Genomic DNA, 17,013 nt, shown 5'->3' on the forward strand with positions numbered 1-17,013 from the left:
AAAATAAGTTCCAAAGTATGAAAGACTAGGGGGAATTTTTTTCTAAAAAACAGGTGAATAAAAAAAATTTTTTTTTAATGTTTAAAAAAAGGAATTCCCTGGTGGTCCAGTAGTTAGCACTTGCTCCTTGGAATAAAAGTTATGACCAATCTAGACAGCATATTTAAAAGCAGAGACATTATTTTACCAACAAAGGTTGGTCTAGTCAAGGCTATGGTTTTTCTAGCAGTCATGTATGGATGTGAGAGTCGGACTATAAAGAAAGCTGAGCACTGAAAAATTGATGCTTTTGAACTGCGGTGTTGGAGAAGACTCTTGAGAGTCCCCTGGACTGCAAGGCGATCTCAGCAGTCCATCCTGAAGGAGATCAGTCCTGGGTGCTGATGCTGAAGCTGAAACTCCAGTACTTTGGCCACGTGATGTGAGGAACTGACACATTTGAAAAGACCCTGATGCTGGGAAAGATTGAAGGTGGGAGGAGAAGGGGACGACAGAGGATGAGATGGCTGGATGGCATCACTGACTCGATGGACATGAGTTTGAGTAAACTCTGGGGTTGGTGATGGACAGGGAGGCCTGGCGTGCGGCAGTCTGTGGGGTCGCAAAGAGTCGGACACGACTGAGCGACTGAACTGAACGGAACTGAATCGCAGGGAGGGAATGCAGACACAGATACAGAGGCTGGACCTGTGGACACAGTAGGAGGGGAGAGTGGGGGGAATGGAGAAAGGAGCGGCAGCGTATACGCACTACCACCTGTAAAACCGGTGCCTGCTGAGAAGCTGCTGTGGAGCCCAGCCTGGCCTCTGTGATGCCCGAGGGTGGGGCGAGGAGAGGAGGGCTCAAGAGGGAGGTGATATACGCATAATTATGGCTGGGGTGTGTTGTTGTATGGCAGAAAACACAACATTGGAAAGCAATTTCCCTCCAATTAAAGAATGAAATTTAAAAAATTAAAATTAATTTTAAAAAATTAACAAAAAAAGGGAATTCCCTGACAGTCCAGTGGTTAGCACTCAGCACTTTCACTCCACGCCAAAAAAATATTTTTTTTCAGAAAAAAAAGCAGGTGAATATTAAGATCTTAAAGCGGAGAAGGCCTTTTACCATGTAAAATAAAGAAGCAAGTGAAAGCAAAATGAATAAAATATATGAAAGTGTGGGAAAATATGTCAAACACATTATCCCAAGTAGGCAAAGAGCCCATCAGTCAGTCAGTTCAGTCACTCAATCGGGTCTGACTCTTTTCGACCCCATGGATGACAGGACACAGGACTCCCTGTCTATCACCAACTCCTGGAGTTTACACATGGACATCACCAGATGGTCAATACCAATTTCAGATTGGTTATATTCTTTGCAGTCAAAGATGGAGAAGCTCTATACAGTCAGCAAAAAGAAAACCGGGATCTGACTGTGGCTCAGATCATGAACTCCTTATTGCCAAATTCAGACTTAAATTGAAGAAAGTAGGAAAAACCACTATATCATTCAACTATGACCTAAATCAAATCCCTTACATACAGTGGAAGTGACAAATAGATTCAAGGGGTTAGATATGACAGAGTGCCTGAAGAACTATGGATGGAGGTTTGTGATACTGTACAGGAGACAGTGATCAAGACCATCCCCAAGATAAAGAAAGGCAAAATGGTTGTCCGAGGAGGCCTTACAAATAGCTGAGAAAAGAAGAGAAGTGAAAGGCAAAGGAGAAAAGGAAAGATATTCCCATTTGAATGCAGAGTTCCAAAGAATAGCAAGGAGAGATAAGAAAGCCTTCCTCAGTAATCAAGGCAAAGAAACAGAGGACGACAACAGAATGGGAAAGACTAGAGACCTGTTCAAGAAAATTAGAAATACCAAGGGAACATTTCATGCAATGATGGGCACAATAAAGGACAGAAATAGTATGGACCTAACAAAAGCAGAAGATATTAAGAAGAGGTGTCAAGAATACACAGAACTATATAAAAAAGATCATGGCATCTGGTCCCATCACCAGTTATGACCAACCCAGATAGCATATTAAAAAGCAGAGACATTACTTTGCCAACAAAGGTCCATCTGGTCAAGGCTATGGTTTTTCCAGTGGTCATGTATGGATGTGAGAGTTGGACTGTGAAGAAAGCTGAGCGCCGAAGAATTGATGCTTTTGAACTGTGGTGTTGGAGAAGACTCTTGAGAGTCCCCTGGACTGCAAGGAGATCCAACCAGTCCATCCTAAAGGAGATCAGTCCTGGGTGTTCATTGGAAGGACTGATGCTGAGGCTGAAACTCCAGTACTTTGGCCACCTGATGAGAGGAGCTGACTCATTGGACAAGACCCTGATGCTGGGAGGGATTGGGGGCAGCTGTTCTATTTCTAGATATTGATTATACAGATATTCTCACTCCTTGTTTAAGCATAAAGATATGTGTACATGGATGATCACTGGAGTACTGGGTGTAATTATGAAAAAATGGGAACAATCCTAATGTTCCTCAAGAGAACAAATTACGCAACATCCATACAATGGATCAGAAAGACCCAGGGGAAGATCACCTTGTTTGCTTGTTTTTAATGTACCCACATGCTCAAACTACTGCACAATTGCACTCATCTCACATGCTAGCAAAGTAATGCTCAAAATTTTCCAAGCCAGGCTTCAACAGTATGTGAACCGTGAACTTCCAAATGTTCAAGCTGGATTTGGAAAAGGCAGAGGAACCAGATATCAAATTGCCAACATCTGTTGGATCATCGAAAAGCAAGAAAGTTCCAGAAAAACATCTACTTCTGCTTTATTGACTATGCAGCATTTTCACAGCATCATCTTTTAGGATTTTACATAGCTCAACTGGAATTCCATCACGTCCACTAGCTCTGTTCATAGTGATGCTTCCTAAGACCCACTTGACTTCACATTCCAGGATGTCTGGCTCTAGGTAAGTGATCACACCATTGTGATTATCTGGGTTGTGAAGATCTTTTTTGTATCAGTTCAGTTCAGTTCAGTTCAGTCACTCAGTCGTGTCCGACTCTTTGCGACCCCATGAATCACAGCACGCTAGGCCTCCCTGTCCATCACCAGCTTCCAGAGTTTACTCAAACTCATGCCCATTGAGTTGGTGATGCCAGATCAGCTTGTTTGCTTGTTTTTAATGTACCCACACGGAAAGATTTTGAGGATACATTGTTTGTGGGGGGAGGGGGAATTGCCAAAATAGTATACATAATAAGATCTCTTACCAAAAACAGAGACAAACACATCCCTATAAGTGCATATGTATGTGTGTCTATATAATTAGACATACATTGATTAATGTATGACTATAAGATTAGGCATATATGGTTTAATCTATGACTAAGAAAAATCTGGGAAGTGGAATTATGAGAAGCTATTTACAGTACAAATTTCTGTACTGTTTGGCTGTTCTGTTTTACAAGAAATATGTGCTATTTCTATACTCAGCAAAGAATAAGAAAGAAAGTATTAAAAAATAAAAAGTAATGTATTTAAGGATCATTTGATTTCCTCAGTTTATATTCCCAAACTTCAGGCTAAAAATTAATCTGGGAAGAAAACTTCAGCTAAGGAGGAAGGATAGCAAAGTAACTAATCATTTGCCTCATTCCTTAAATTCAAAGTTACGGATATAATTGGGGAAAGGGGAAAATCTATGGCTTTCTATTTTCCAGACGTTAGTTCTTCACTTAATTTTCAAGGCAACCCACAAAATGAAACCTGGCTCAATTCCACAGATGAGGAAACCGAGGTCTTAGAGGCTAAGTGATACCCCTAGAGCAGAGGTTTCCTCACTTCCAGGATCCCAGAAAACAAGACTTCCTGCTGGCAGCTCTTATCTTCCGGCCATTCCCTCAGGTCAGGTGGCTGGAGAGCAGGAGGGATAAGGGTGGGGCAGGAGAAACTGATTATGGGGTTTTGATGCTGTTCCAGGAGGCATTTCCCTCCCGGCTCCATTATGGGTCCTTCGCTTCCTGTCCTTCTCCCCTGTAAAGCTCATATTCCCTCCCTCAGAGCTGCATCAGGAGCTCCAGGTGGCAGACACAGCTCCTGGAAGCGCCAGCCTAGAACCCTGCCTATGAAGGAGTCCCTGGGAAAAGTGAGTGCCTACCCCTTCAGAACTCCCTTCAAGATCACACCAATGCTCAGCTGCTCCCCAAGCTTGCCTGAGTTTGCCACCTCTCTCAGACTATAAAATGGGAATAATACATTTTACGAGAATTACTCAAAAAAGAACACCAGGAAGTGCTTTGGGAATTTTAAAGCCTAGGGTCCCCACCTTGCAATTAAAGTACCCCTAACACAACAGCTCACATCATGGAGGAAGGAGTCCAGTATTTCCTGTAATCACAGTTTTAAAGACAGTATTTTAACACTCTGAATAGGAATGTCCCCTGCGGGTTATGTCTGTTATTTTGTTGTACAATGAATGAAGAACTAACAGAAAAGTTCAGCGGGCCTTCCTCCTGCCTTTAATCTGCCCAAAGCTACCATTTTTCAATTCTAAGGGGTACAATTCTTAGTTCTAGAACCAACCTTATGTTAATCTTTCAATTAGGAAAAGAAAGATTAAACCAGAGAAAAAAAAAAATTCAAAGTCCCAATGTGATGACCACATTAGCTTTCAAACAGGATAGGGGAAACATATATCCACTTTATTATTAATAACGGCTAATATGCGAATGGTTACTATGTGCTTCCCAGGTGGCACCGTGGTAAAGAATCCTCCTGTCAACGCAGGAGACGAAGGAGACACAGGCTCAATTCCTCAATCAGGGAGATCCCCTGGAGGAGGAAATGGCAACGTATTCCAGTATTCTTGCCTGGGATATCCCATGGACAGAGGAGTCTGGTGGGGTCCACGGGGTCACAAAAAGTCAGACACGACTGAGGACTCACGCATGTGCCAGACACTGTTTTCAGTGCTCTTTCTGCATTAACTCATTTTACCTACCTAGTAGAGGTTTTACTTCCTTCATTTTACATATGAGGAGTCAGAGGCACTGGGAGGTAAATGACTTGCCCACGGGGGCTACCCAACAGCTCACCCTCAACAAGGCAGTTGGAGATCTTGGCCTTCTGGTCTACCTCTCCAGTCATTCACACTCCTCCTTGGGTTCCAAACCCTAGTCATACTGAATTGCTTAGGATTCTTCACAAATAGTATGCATAATTGCACCCCCACCCTGCCCATTCTTGCCTTTGGACATGGTTTTTCTGTCACTAAACTATCCTCTCCTTCCAATGGACCGGAAGTTTTATTCCATGAATGAACATAAGACTCCTGGAAAAAATCCATAACTGTATTTAAGATTTAAGAGTTGTTTTGGTAGGAAATACCAAAGCTTTCTCCATAACAAGCCATGCTTGCAAACTTGTTCTTATCTCAAAGCCAGAATTCCCTACACAGATTGCCTGAGGTTCTCTTTCTTCTGATCTTCCTGACTCCTCCCCCACCACCTACTTCATCTCTTCCCTCTGGCTCCAGTCTTCAGGAAAGATGTCTCCACAGTGACCTTTGGTCACTGACAAAGAGGTTGGCCTGGAGTTTGTGGACCTCCCTTCAACTGCTATCTACCCCTTCTCCTTAAGGACTCCATTTCAGAGGAAGAGCACAAACTTTGCTGCTCAAACCGTTTTCACTGCATACAAAATTAGTCACTGGGGTTGATGACAGAACACTCACAAGCAACACACCTTATCCAAGTCATGATGTGAGGCAATGGACTGACACTGTGCTGAGAAATGAGTATCCAATGGTTTAAATGGCTCTGTAATTTACAGATCCAGCATCCTTCTTACATGAACAATGCAGAGAAACAGAGGAAAACAACATAATGGGAAAGACTAGACATCTCTTCAAGAAAATTAGATATATCAAGGAAACATTTCATGCAAAGATGGGCACAATAAGGAACAGAAATGGCAAGGACCTAACAGAAGCAGAAGTGAATAACAATAGGTGGCAAGAGTATACAGAAGAACTATAAAAAACGGTCTTAATGACCTGAATAACATGATGGTGTGGTCACTCATCTAGAGCCAGACATCCTGCAGTGTTCAGTCAAGAGGGCCTTAGGAAGCATTACTACAAACAAAGCTAGTGGAGGTGATGGAATTCCAGCTGATCTATTTAAAATCCTAAAAGATGATGCTATTAAAGTGTTTCATTCATTATGCCAGCAAATTTGGAAAACTCAGCAATGGCTACAGGACTGGAAAAGGTCAATTTTCATTCCAATCCCAAAGAAGTGCAATGCCAAAGAATGTTCAAACTACCTCAACAATTGCACTCATTTCACATGCTAGTAAGGTAATGCTCAAAATCCTTCAAGCTAGGATCAATAGTACGTGAACCAAGAACTTCCAGATATACAAACTGGATCTAGAAAAGGCAGATGAACCAGAGATCAAATTGCCAACATCTGTTGCATCATAGAAAAAGCAACAGAATTCCAGAAAAGCATCTACTTCTGCTTCATTGACTATGCTAAAGCCTTTGTGTGGATCACAACAAATGGTGGAAAATTCTTCAAGAGATAGGAATACCAGACCACCTGACCTGCCTCCTGAGATATCTGTATGCAAGTCAAGAAGCAACAGTTAGAACTGGACATGGAACAACTGGTTCAAAATCGGGAAAAGAGTACATCAAGGCTGTATATTGTCACTCTGCTTATTTAACTTATTTGCAAAGTACATCATGCAAAACGCAAGGCTAAATGAATCACAAACTGGAATCAAGATTCCTGGGAGAAACATCAATAACCTCAGATATGCAGATGATACCACTTTAATGGCAGAAAGCAAAGCAGAACTAAAGAGCCTCTTGATGAAGGTGAAAGAGGAGAGTGAAAAATCTGGCTTAAAACTCAACATTCAAAAATGAAGATCATGGCATCTGGTCCCATCACTTCACGGCAAATAGATGGGGAGAAAATGGAAACAGTAGCAGATTTTATTTTCTTGGGCTCCAAAATCACTGTGGATGGTAACTGTAGCCATGAAACTAAAAGATGCCTGCTCCTTGGAAGAAAAGCTATGACAAACCTAGATAGCATATTAAAAAGCAGAGACATTATTTTGCTGACAAAGGTCCATATCAGTAGTCATGTATGGATATGAGAGTTAGACAATAAAGAAGGTTGAGCACCAAAGAACTGATGGTTCAAAAGTGCTGGTGGTGCTGGGGAAGACTCTGGAGAGTCCCTTGGACAGCAAGAAAATCCAACCAGTCAATCCTAAAGGAAATCAACACTGACTATTCATTAGAAGGACTGATGCTGAAGTTGAAACTCCAATACTTTGGCCACCTGATTCGAAGAGTGGACTCATTGGAAAAAACCCTAATGCTGGGAAAGAGTTAAGGGCAGGAGTAGAAGTGGGTGACAGAGAATGAGATGCTTGAATGGCATCATCGACTCAATGGTGATGAATCTGAACAAACTCCGGGAGACAGCAAAAGACAGGGAAGCCTGGTGTGTGGCAGTCCATGGGGTCACAAAGAGTTGGACACAACTTAAGTGAGTGAATAACAGCAGCATCCCTTCCCTGTTTTCAGAGAACCTTAAATACACCATTACAAGAAAGAAGACATGGAATGGCCTCAGAGAGAGAGTGACCTAAGCATCATAGAGCCAATGCAAGAAACCTTAAATGCTTAATGTTTAATGAAACAGAAAATTTGACTATTGACTGATATGTCAAAACTATTATTTTAAAAAAAACTGATGCTTACTTGTCATGTGACATAGACATAGAAGCTACTTTAAATAAGGTACACTGAAAAAGATATCCAGTACAGGGATACCGACAAGAGCAGCAAAAAATAAAACACATAAAGAGAGGGCAAGAAAGAGAAAAGAGAAAGTGGAAACAAATCATGTCTTTCCCCACCCCACCCCCCCACCCCCGCCCATAGCCCTGCTGCATGGCATGCACAATCTCAGTTACCCAACCAGGGATGGAACCCACCCATGCCCCCTGCAGTGGACGTGTGGAGTCCTAACCACTGGATTGCCAGGGAAGTCTCAATCACGCCTATTTTTTAATTTTCTGAATATTCACAGAACAACTACTCTCAAGGCCCCAAGCTTAACACGGAAGATACAATGTTCAAAACAAAGGCATGGCTCTGCCCTCACAGAGCTTCCATTCTGAGAGACACTCCAATGATTACACTGTGTATTTCCTACAATGTGGTGGTTGTATAGTCACTAAACTGGGTCAGACTCTTGGGACCCCACAGACGTGACCCACTAGGTTCCTCTGCCCATGGAATTCTCCAGGCAAGAATACTGGAGTGGGTTGCCATTTCCTTCTCCAAGGGATCATCCTGAACCAGGGATCGAACAGGATCTCCTGCATTGCAGGCGGTTTCCTGCATTGCAGGCAGATTCTTTACCAATTGAACCACCAGGGAGTTATGACAATAATCTGTCCCAAATAACAACATAAAATAGTGAAATAATATGCAGACATTTTATTTTTTTCTATTGCTTCAACTTTTGTTCTGTACTGGATAGAATTCTAGCCTGGGAGAAGACAAAGATAAAGGAAGTTCTTGATGAGCTCAGAAGCTAATGTGGAAGATGAAATTTATTAATCATAATCCAGATGCAGATATTTTAAGTGGTGTTTGAGTTTATAATAGAAAATGTTATAAGAAAAGTATTTAATAAAAGCAAAAAACAACTTTATAAAGCATATAATCTCATTAAAAAAGTTTAAGTATAGAAGGAAAATTCAATGGCTATAAAAATCTATCTATAAGAATAAGTGATTGAAAATGTCTAGGAGACATATTTCCAAGCTATAATTAGTGCAACTGGAAATGGGGCAAGAATCAATGAATATCAGGTGTACAACACAAACCTCTATACAAGGGTCTGTTTCTGGACTAATACTTTAGAATATGGCTTTTGAAATGTTTCAAAGTGGCATTTAAACCAGTGAGAATAAGAGATAAACCAGGTGTCAACCAGTAGGTTAACTATTTAGAAAAATAAATAAACGTAGACTGTTACATCACATCACAAATTTCCAGTGCAACGTATGAAAGTATAAGTCCCACTGGTAAGGCTAGGGAAAAAAATAAATACATATATTTTATGCAGTAATAATCCAAAGTATCACTAAATGACATTATATTTCCAGAAGACTTCCAAGTGCATTGCACTGTAAAAATTTAGAAACATGAAATTTAGGAAACCACTAAGCTGATTTTGGGGTAGGCAGGCATTCTAAACATAAAAGAAAAATTATTTTAGAAAACTGAAAAGGTTTGATAATATATACTGAAAATCAATATTTATACTGAAAAAAAACCATGATATATATCTCACACATAAATCTAATTATCACAAAATAAATATAATTATCACATACATAAATATATCACAACAAAATATATGATATTCTTCATATAGGGTAGGCTGTTACAATCAGTAAGATAGAACCATCCCAGTAAAAAAGTGTGTGAAGAACATGAACACAACTGATGGAGAAATTTAAAAGATCAATAAATATATTTTTAAATATTCAGCCACATTAGCAATGATGTAAATGCTAGTTTAAGATTAAATCCTGTTTCACTAATGAGGTGAAAAGCAACAATATCCAATATAAGAGACAGTAAAACATACCCTACTGGCTACCTTGTAAATTGGTACATAAAGCTGAGAAGTCAATTTGGTAAGATGTAGCAAAAGCCTTACTTAACTCCTTTGAGCCAGTAAGTGTACCTCTAATTTATATTTATCTAAAATAATAATCAACATTTCACACAAAGACAACTGAAAATTAAGTATTCATACCAGGAGACTAGTCAAAGTTAATAGAACTCTGAAATACCATGCAACCATTACAAAAATATAAGTTCTCAGAGCATTTTTAATAACACGAGAAAAGCTCATAAATATAGTAAACAAAGAAAACAGGGCATATATCTGCAGCACTGTAATAATTTTAATTTTACATATGCAAATATGTAGAAATATGGTTAGCAATGGCTCTCAGGTGAAATTAGAGATTTCAATTTAATTTTTAACTTATGCTTTTTAAATGACCCAAATTTTCTATAATGAACATGTATTGTTTTCTTTTTTTTAAATTTTCATTGGAGTATAGTTGATTTACGATGTTGTATTAGTTTCCCATGTATAGCAAAGTGAATCAGTTACACATACACATATATCCACTTGTTTCAAGATTTTCTCATATAAGCCATTATAGAACACTGAATAGAGTGCCCTGTGCTACAGGCTCTGACTGGTTACCTATCTGATGAACACGTATTATTTTCAATAATCGGGAACATATAACTAAAAAAGAAGATCTAAAATAAATACACCAAATTTAACCGCTGGGCAGCTCTTTTTGACTCTCTTTCAACTTATCTATATTGAGCAAAGGATAACTCTTTCAAAAAGATGAGTGTTGACTGTCAAACATTGCCCAAAGGTGACTGATTAAAGAAAGGAGGTAAGGGGTGGAGGGTAGATGGGGGAGACAGTAAAGGCCTTACAGATCGGGTGGGGAGCGGCGGGAGAGGTGGGCACCCTGGACCAGCAGCAGGTCCAGCAGGGCCTCGGACCCCACGACAGGCCAGGAGCAAGAACCACCCCAGACCCCAGCGCTCTGTGAACATCGCCCAGCTTCTTCATGCGACACTCAGGCGGGACAGCAGAGGCCCAGGGGAGGACGGCCGCTGCCTGAGGGTACATCAGTTGGTAGCATCTGACCTTCCGTGAAAGAGAAAAGAAAATGGCCAAAGCCCTTCCACAAACAAGCACAGACACACAGGTATTCTCCCTCCAGCCAGGGCACCTGCCATCAGGGGTCCCCGGCCTCAGCAGACGGAACACAGACCTCGGGGCCTGAGCTGGGTGCCCAAGACTGCCTGAGCCTGGCCTGGGGACCCGCTGAGGCCGCTGAGCCACTTACAGGGATTAGCATGCCCATCCCCTGCCACATCCAGAGGCAGACACAGAGCCACCTGCTAATTCTGAGCTCGTTCCTGGCCCAGAAGCAGGCAGGTTGGGCTGTCAGAGGTAAGCCTGATGGCAGGCTCGACTTCCATCCCGCCCCGACCCCATCTGGACTTCCGTTCCCCAAATCAGGGAGTCAAAGTTCTACAGAAAGGAAGCCGCCCGTGTAAGATAAATTGTAACCACACCGCTGCCCCCGCCACCGCCTCCCTCCAGAAAGCCCTGCATCCCCCAGCTCCTTGGCTCTTCCCATTTGAAATGGAGGGGCAATGATTCCACCGAATCCCAGGGCCTCTGAGGTGATCCGGGCAGGAAGGACAATCAACGCAGACACGTAACCACACAAAAACCACAGAGAGGTCATGGGTTAGGCCACGGGGCCATGTGTCCTGATAAAGAACATCAGAAATGGAAACCGCTTCACACAGCTTCACGCTCTCCAGTGTCACAAAATAACACTTCTCATGCCGCACGTGGACACACCGAGGCTCCGAGGGGAAGTCAGAGCTGGGAAGGGCTGGGATCGGATGCCAAGTCCAAACCCCGGGCCCCGTCTCCCAGGACACAGTGAGCACGCTCGTCCCCATCGCTGCAAAGGGCTGCTGCTGCCTCGCACATGTGGGATCCAGCCTCAAGGACTGGCCTTCCCATCACTGACAGGTGCAGTTCCAGAAAGGGCAGCTGACCCCGTACCCCAAAGGTGCTCAATCTGTGTCCAGGAAAGGGCAAGAGGTGTGGCCCCAGCAAACAGCAAGTATAACCACGGCCGCCGTTCACCGAGCATCATCTGCTCACTGCAGGGCCCACACAAGGAATGTGAAACGCCATTTGGCCTGAGTGCGACACAGCTGATGTGTGCGCTTTTGGGGAAGAAAACACCGAGGCTGGGAAGTCTCACAGCTAGGAAACAGATTCCATCTGACGCCAGAAGCCCCTTCCCAAACCCCATCTCTCCCACCCTGACGAGGAAACAGGCCCACACGAATCATTCAGGCCGACTCCCCGCGGCTGGGTGGCACCCTCAGCCCCCAGGCTCCACCCGGCGCGGCGCCCCAGCACCACCTTGGTTGAGGTAGGTCAAGGTCTCCTCGTGCAGCTTCACAGCCGGGGACGTGGCAGCGCACAGCACATACTGCAGGGGCGGCAGGCGGGCCTCGTTCTCGGGGGACAGCTGCGGCTCCTCCTGCTTGAAGATGGGCAGAGCGAGGACGTCGCTGCAACACACAGGAGGGAGCGGTCAGGAGCAGGGCCCCCGGAGCCCGCGTGCAAAGGCAGGACTGAGCGGCCAACCTCAGGCAGCACCAGGGGCCGCACAGCCAGCCCAGCCAGCGAGCAGGCTCAGCTCCCTACACGGCGTCGCCAACACTCTAAAATGCTTTCCGATGGAGGAGACCAATCCTGGACGATCCTACTTTCATTCCGTGACCTTTGCGAGGTTTATTCAGATGTCGTGTGGTTTCCATCTGCAAGAGTCTGGCTTTTATAACAAGAACTTGGACAAAATTTTTTATTTTTTTAAATAAACTCTTCTAGCTATTGGTCACATCTCAGACCAAGACAATCCTGTCCTCTAAGCTCTGTACACCATGCAAATACAGAAACTGTCTACTTCACTCATAAAAACTGAGACCTACTTCCACACTTCTAAAAAGAAAGGACAGCTGGCCCATAAACCCTATTTTAAGGGTCATGCTAATATCTCTTAAATGCAAAACAAGAACAATCATGGTTTCAATTCAGTTTTCTCATCCAAACGGAAAATACTGAGATGCTCAAAGATTCTTTTCCTCCACCTCTAAACAAAATTTCCCATCAGATCCAAAAAATCAGCTTCACATCAGCCTAGGACTGGAGAACTTATTTCTAGATGTGTTTTTTTAAGTGCATCCCCAAGGAAAAACGAAATCTTTGAGAACATGAATGACCTGCAAGCAGGAGGGACTTACTTGGTTAAGCTCTCTGGATTATTGAAGAGATTATGGTGTGGACACTGGCGCCAAAAAAAAAGGTCCTGTGCCCTTATCTTGATAAGCCTCCACCCTCCCAGTGTCCCGGGTACTGAATCAGATTCACTGACCCCACTTTACTATGTAAACAGCAGAGTCACTGATACAATCTATTCCTCATACAATACCAAAAACAAGTATCGAAAACACAAGCCAGGCACATACCCCAGCGTGTCAGACCAATTTTCAGAAGGAAAAGCCCAGCTGTGGCTCATGTGGAGGGCCGCCCCTGCCACTACCCACTGCCCTGGGTCCCCTACCTCATGCCTTCCCGTGGCCAGACTGAGGCACAGGCCCAGTCTAAGTGGTTATCCAGGAATGGGGGAGAAGCAGAGAGATCTGATTCCCAGGGGATTGCATAATTTCATGTTTTCCCAGACCATGTTAAGTTAATAATCCATGGGCTGCTGCCTTTAAATTAAAAAAAAAAAAAAGGTTGGGGATAGCCAGGGTTGGGGGAAGAACCATCACTCAACAGTAACTTATTTCAATCCTGGCATCCTTATCTGCTGAGGAATAAAAGTCACCAGAACATCAAACAGAAGCAGGGAAGAAGGGAGTACAGGCCACCTACCCCAGTAAGGTCAGACAACTTGCAGAAATGCTGCACAGTGATGAGATGACCAAAATTAAATGCACAAGCCAAGCAAAAGAATAAGATCTTCTTCACTCTAGGGGGACCAGGGGCGTGTTCACGGACCCTCCCTGTGGCATCCATCAAGGTCACCCTCTCCAAGTGTGAAAGCCCTGGCTTTCAAAAAGTAACATAAAAAAGAGAGTGTGTACCAAATGAGTCTTTATCCATGGTCCCCAAATGACCCCAGAAACCCATCTGGCCTTATGGTACCTTTCACCCCAATTCCCAACCACCTCACCAGGATGAATGCAATACCAAACTTTTAAAGTAAGGGCACCTCTAGTTCAAGAGGAGAATTATTCCCTAAAGGGATGACATTTTCGGTGTCCAGGAAGTTTTACATACACTCACTTCTTCACTCAGGGTCACCTTCAAAGTCTTTGGTAAGCTATGGCAACAAACTGAATTGCTACAAACTAAAATTGAGGCAGAATTACTATTAAAATTGCATCCTGCAGGACAATAAAAATGTATTCCATTGTAGCATTTTGGGTAAGTCAATGGACACAATCTTCTGCCAGAGATTAACATCTGCCCAGTGGGGAACTCCCTGGAGGTACAGTGGTTAAGACTCACCGCTTCCACTGCAGGGGACTTGAGTTCAATCCCTGGTCAGTGAACTAAAATTCCATATACCACACAATGCAGAAAAAAAAAAAAAAATCTGCCTGATGGGCTTAACACCTCCCAGAGCAGCCTGCCTCTGGTGGATCACCATGGTCTGCAATGAGACATAAGTCCTTAATTAAAGCCCTAGGCTTATGCCACCTCCTACCTCTCTTGCCCATGAATAAAAACACAGCAGACTTATCACTTATACCCAACCACTCCTTTGCCTGCTGGAATTGGGCTGTCTTCAGAGAAGACTACTGGACAAATATCTATCAAAGCTAGGATTTCCACATCACCTGTACTGTTAAATCTGAGTTGGAACTTCTGGGGGTCAAAAATAAAGCAGGCAGGACAGCTCTCTCTGTGGGGGTGGTCTGGCCAAGGGTTCACTTTCTCTGAGCTCACATCAAATGCCCTTTGGGTTAAATTAGGCACATTTCATAAACTGTGACTAGGATGGAAATAAAGACAGGCTAAAGCTGGTTCAGGCGAGTTCAGAAAGTGAAATGACTGCCCATTAGTACCCGGCCAGCTGCACAACAGGGAAAAACAATCCTCCAGGAACTGAAGCTAACGGGGGTGCCACTTCCTTCAAGGGGACGGGAGAGAGAACTTTGCAAAACAGGCAGGACTTACTTTTCCCTCTGAAGAGCACTAGTCAAATCCCTGCAGAAGAAGAAAGATTTCCATCAAGGGCAATCAACGTGCGGGCCTTGGACCCTTACACCAAGACCACCTGGTGGGAGAGGGCACCCGGCCCCTCCCGAGCCCCCGCCCGCCCCCCTGTAGGTCCGCTAGGCGGAGCGCAGGGCCGAGCTCGCCGCCCGCTCGCCCCTCGGGCGGACCAAGGACACTGGAGAGGACGCGAGGCTCGGAGCGGGACCCGGGCGGAGAGGGGCAAAGAGCAGGGGACTGGACTTCCCGGGACAGCTCCAGACCGACGGCAGGAAGTCTCCTCTTCGACGCGAGCGGGGAGAGGAGAAACGCGGAGGTGGAAAGACCCCGAGGAGATTGCGACCAGAGATGCGCGCTCCGCGCCCGCCCGGGGTCGTCGGGGGAGTAGCCCCGCGAGCACCAGGCTCTGCGAACCCGCCCCCCGCGCGGGCCCGCAACTCCGAGCGTCGGGTCCCGCCAGGGTCGGTCTGTCTGTCCCAGGCTGGAGTCTGGGCGGATCTCCCTCAGTCCCCAAAGGGCAGAGAGTAAGCAGGCGGCGGGGGCGCCCGGGGTCCCCGGCCCCGCCGCTCCGCTCCCGGCCCGCGGCCGTCCGACGGCGCCCCGCCCGCGGACCCGGCCCGAGCCCCTTACCGCAGGTAGCTGCCGGGGTTGTGCTGGTTGTAGTGCTCGGGCTGGGTGTGCCAGAACAGCATGGCTGGGGCTCCGAGCCCGGCCCGACCCAGGCGCGCGCGGACGGGACGCGGGGCGAGCGGACCTCTCGGCCACCTGCCTGCAGCGCTCTCACCGCGGCGGCCGCCCGCCCTGCGCATTTATGGGCGGCCCGCGGGGCGGGGCCCCGTCCGGACCCGCCCGCAGGCCGCGCGGCCGCCTCACCTGGTGACCCGCACCAGCGCGCCCTTCCCGGGAGCGAGCGCGCCTCCAGGGCGGCGACCGCGAGCGTGCAGCGCGGCTGGCTGCGGGCGGGGACCTGGCCCGACACTGCCCGTATCCCGCCCTCGAGGGTGGGGCCCAGGTAACCGTCCCCGCAGCCCTGCTGTCTTCTTCCCGCTCCCAGAGCCTCGCCGTGGCTGGGGTGAGAAGGCTGTGAGCTTGGATGTCCGAGACCCCGACCCCGGCGCGCTGTCCCCTTAACTTGCTCTTGCTTTTTCACAGCGCTCTGAGAAATCGTGTTTTGTTTTCATCTACGCTTGAGTATTGATCTCTTTCCCAATGTCGTATAATCTCCAAGAGGACAAGGTTTGGACTCTAGCTCACCCGGTTATCCTTATCTCCTGGGAAAGTGCTTGGGACGTGGTGCTGCTGGGCTGTGCTTAGTCGTCAGTCCTGTCCGACTCTGCGACCCCACGGACTGTAGCCCGCCAGGCTCCTCTGTCCATTGGATTCTCCAGGCAAGAATACTGGAGTGCGTTGCTATGCTGTCCTCCAGGGGATCTTCCCAACCCAAGGATCGAACCCAGGTCTCCCCCGTTGCAGGGGGATTCTTTATCATCTGAGCCACCAGGGAAGCCCGGGACATAGGGAGTGCTCCATAAATGTTTGCTGAGTAAATATGAAAAAGGAATGCCTCAAGTGAGTAATCAGAGAAAGCTTCCTGGAGGAGGTGACATTGAGCCGAAGCCTTCTAAATTCATAGGAAGCGCTTCTGTGAACATCCGGAAGGAAAGTGGTTCCAGGCAGAGGCAGCGGTAGTTGGCAAGGCCCTGAGGCTGAGCTACCTGGGCATGGCCTGAGGCTGGGTGACCCACAGGAAAACTTAGGAGGTGAGGTGGGAGTGATGGGCAGGGCAGATCAAAGAGGGACTCCCAGGCCCTGGCAAAGAAGGAGCTGGGGTTTTAATCTAATTTGTATTTTCAGCAGAGGTGTTGCATATTTGTTTTTGTAAAGATCAGTCTGGAAGGAGTGTGGACAGTGGGTCATGGGGGTGCAGCAGTTAGGAGGGAGTGGAGGTAAAAGCACCATGACCTGCATCCAGCGATAGCCACACCCCCACTCCCACTGCCTGGCCCGGATGAGCTGTGTTCTCTCCCTGGGTGTTAACGGAGTCAAATGATGTCCCTTGGAAACAGGGACCCAGAACTCCAGCTCCCCCA

The 17,013-nt window shown here is 45.9% G+C and overlaps 1 protein-coding gene across 4 annotated transcripts in view; it reads right to left on the reverse strand.

Moving 5' to 3' along the window:
- The window catches only part of TFCP2L1 (transcription factor CP2 like 1), a 63,901-nt gene extending 48,204 nt beyond the window's left edge, over positions 1-15,697 (reverse strand). For 2 of the 4 annotated variants that reach the window (XM_061135804.1, XM_061135803.1), the window contains exons 1-3: positions 15,554-15,697; positions 14,885-14,914; positions 12,056-12,207 (exon numbers count right to left, since the gene is read on the reverse strand). In XM_061135804.1, the coding sequence (XP_060991787.1) occupies positions 12,056-12,207; positions 14,885-14,914; positions 15,554-15,615 (244 nt within the window). In that variant the 5' untranslated portion in view covers positions 15,616-15,697. The remainder of the gene's footprint in view (positions 1-12,055; positions 12,208-14,884; positions 14,915-15,553) is intronic. The other 2 variants (XM_061135806.1, XM_061135805.1) reach the window with 1 other exon arrangement.
- Positions 15,698-17,013: the final 1,316 nt, after the last annotated feature.

Source organism: Dama dama, chromosome 33, assembly GCF_033118175.1.
Source record: "Dama dama isolate Ldn47 chromosome 33, ASM3311817v1, whole genome shotgun sequence".
NCBI lineage: Eukaryota > Metazoa > Chordata > Mammalia > Artiodactyla > Cervidae > Dama > Dama dama.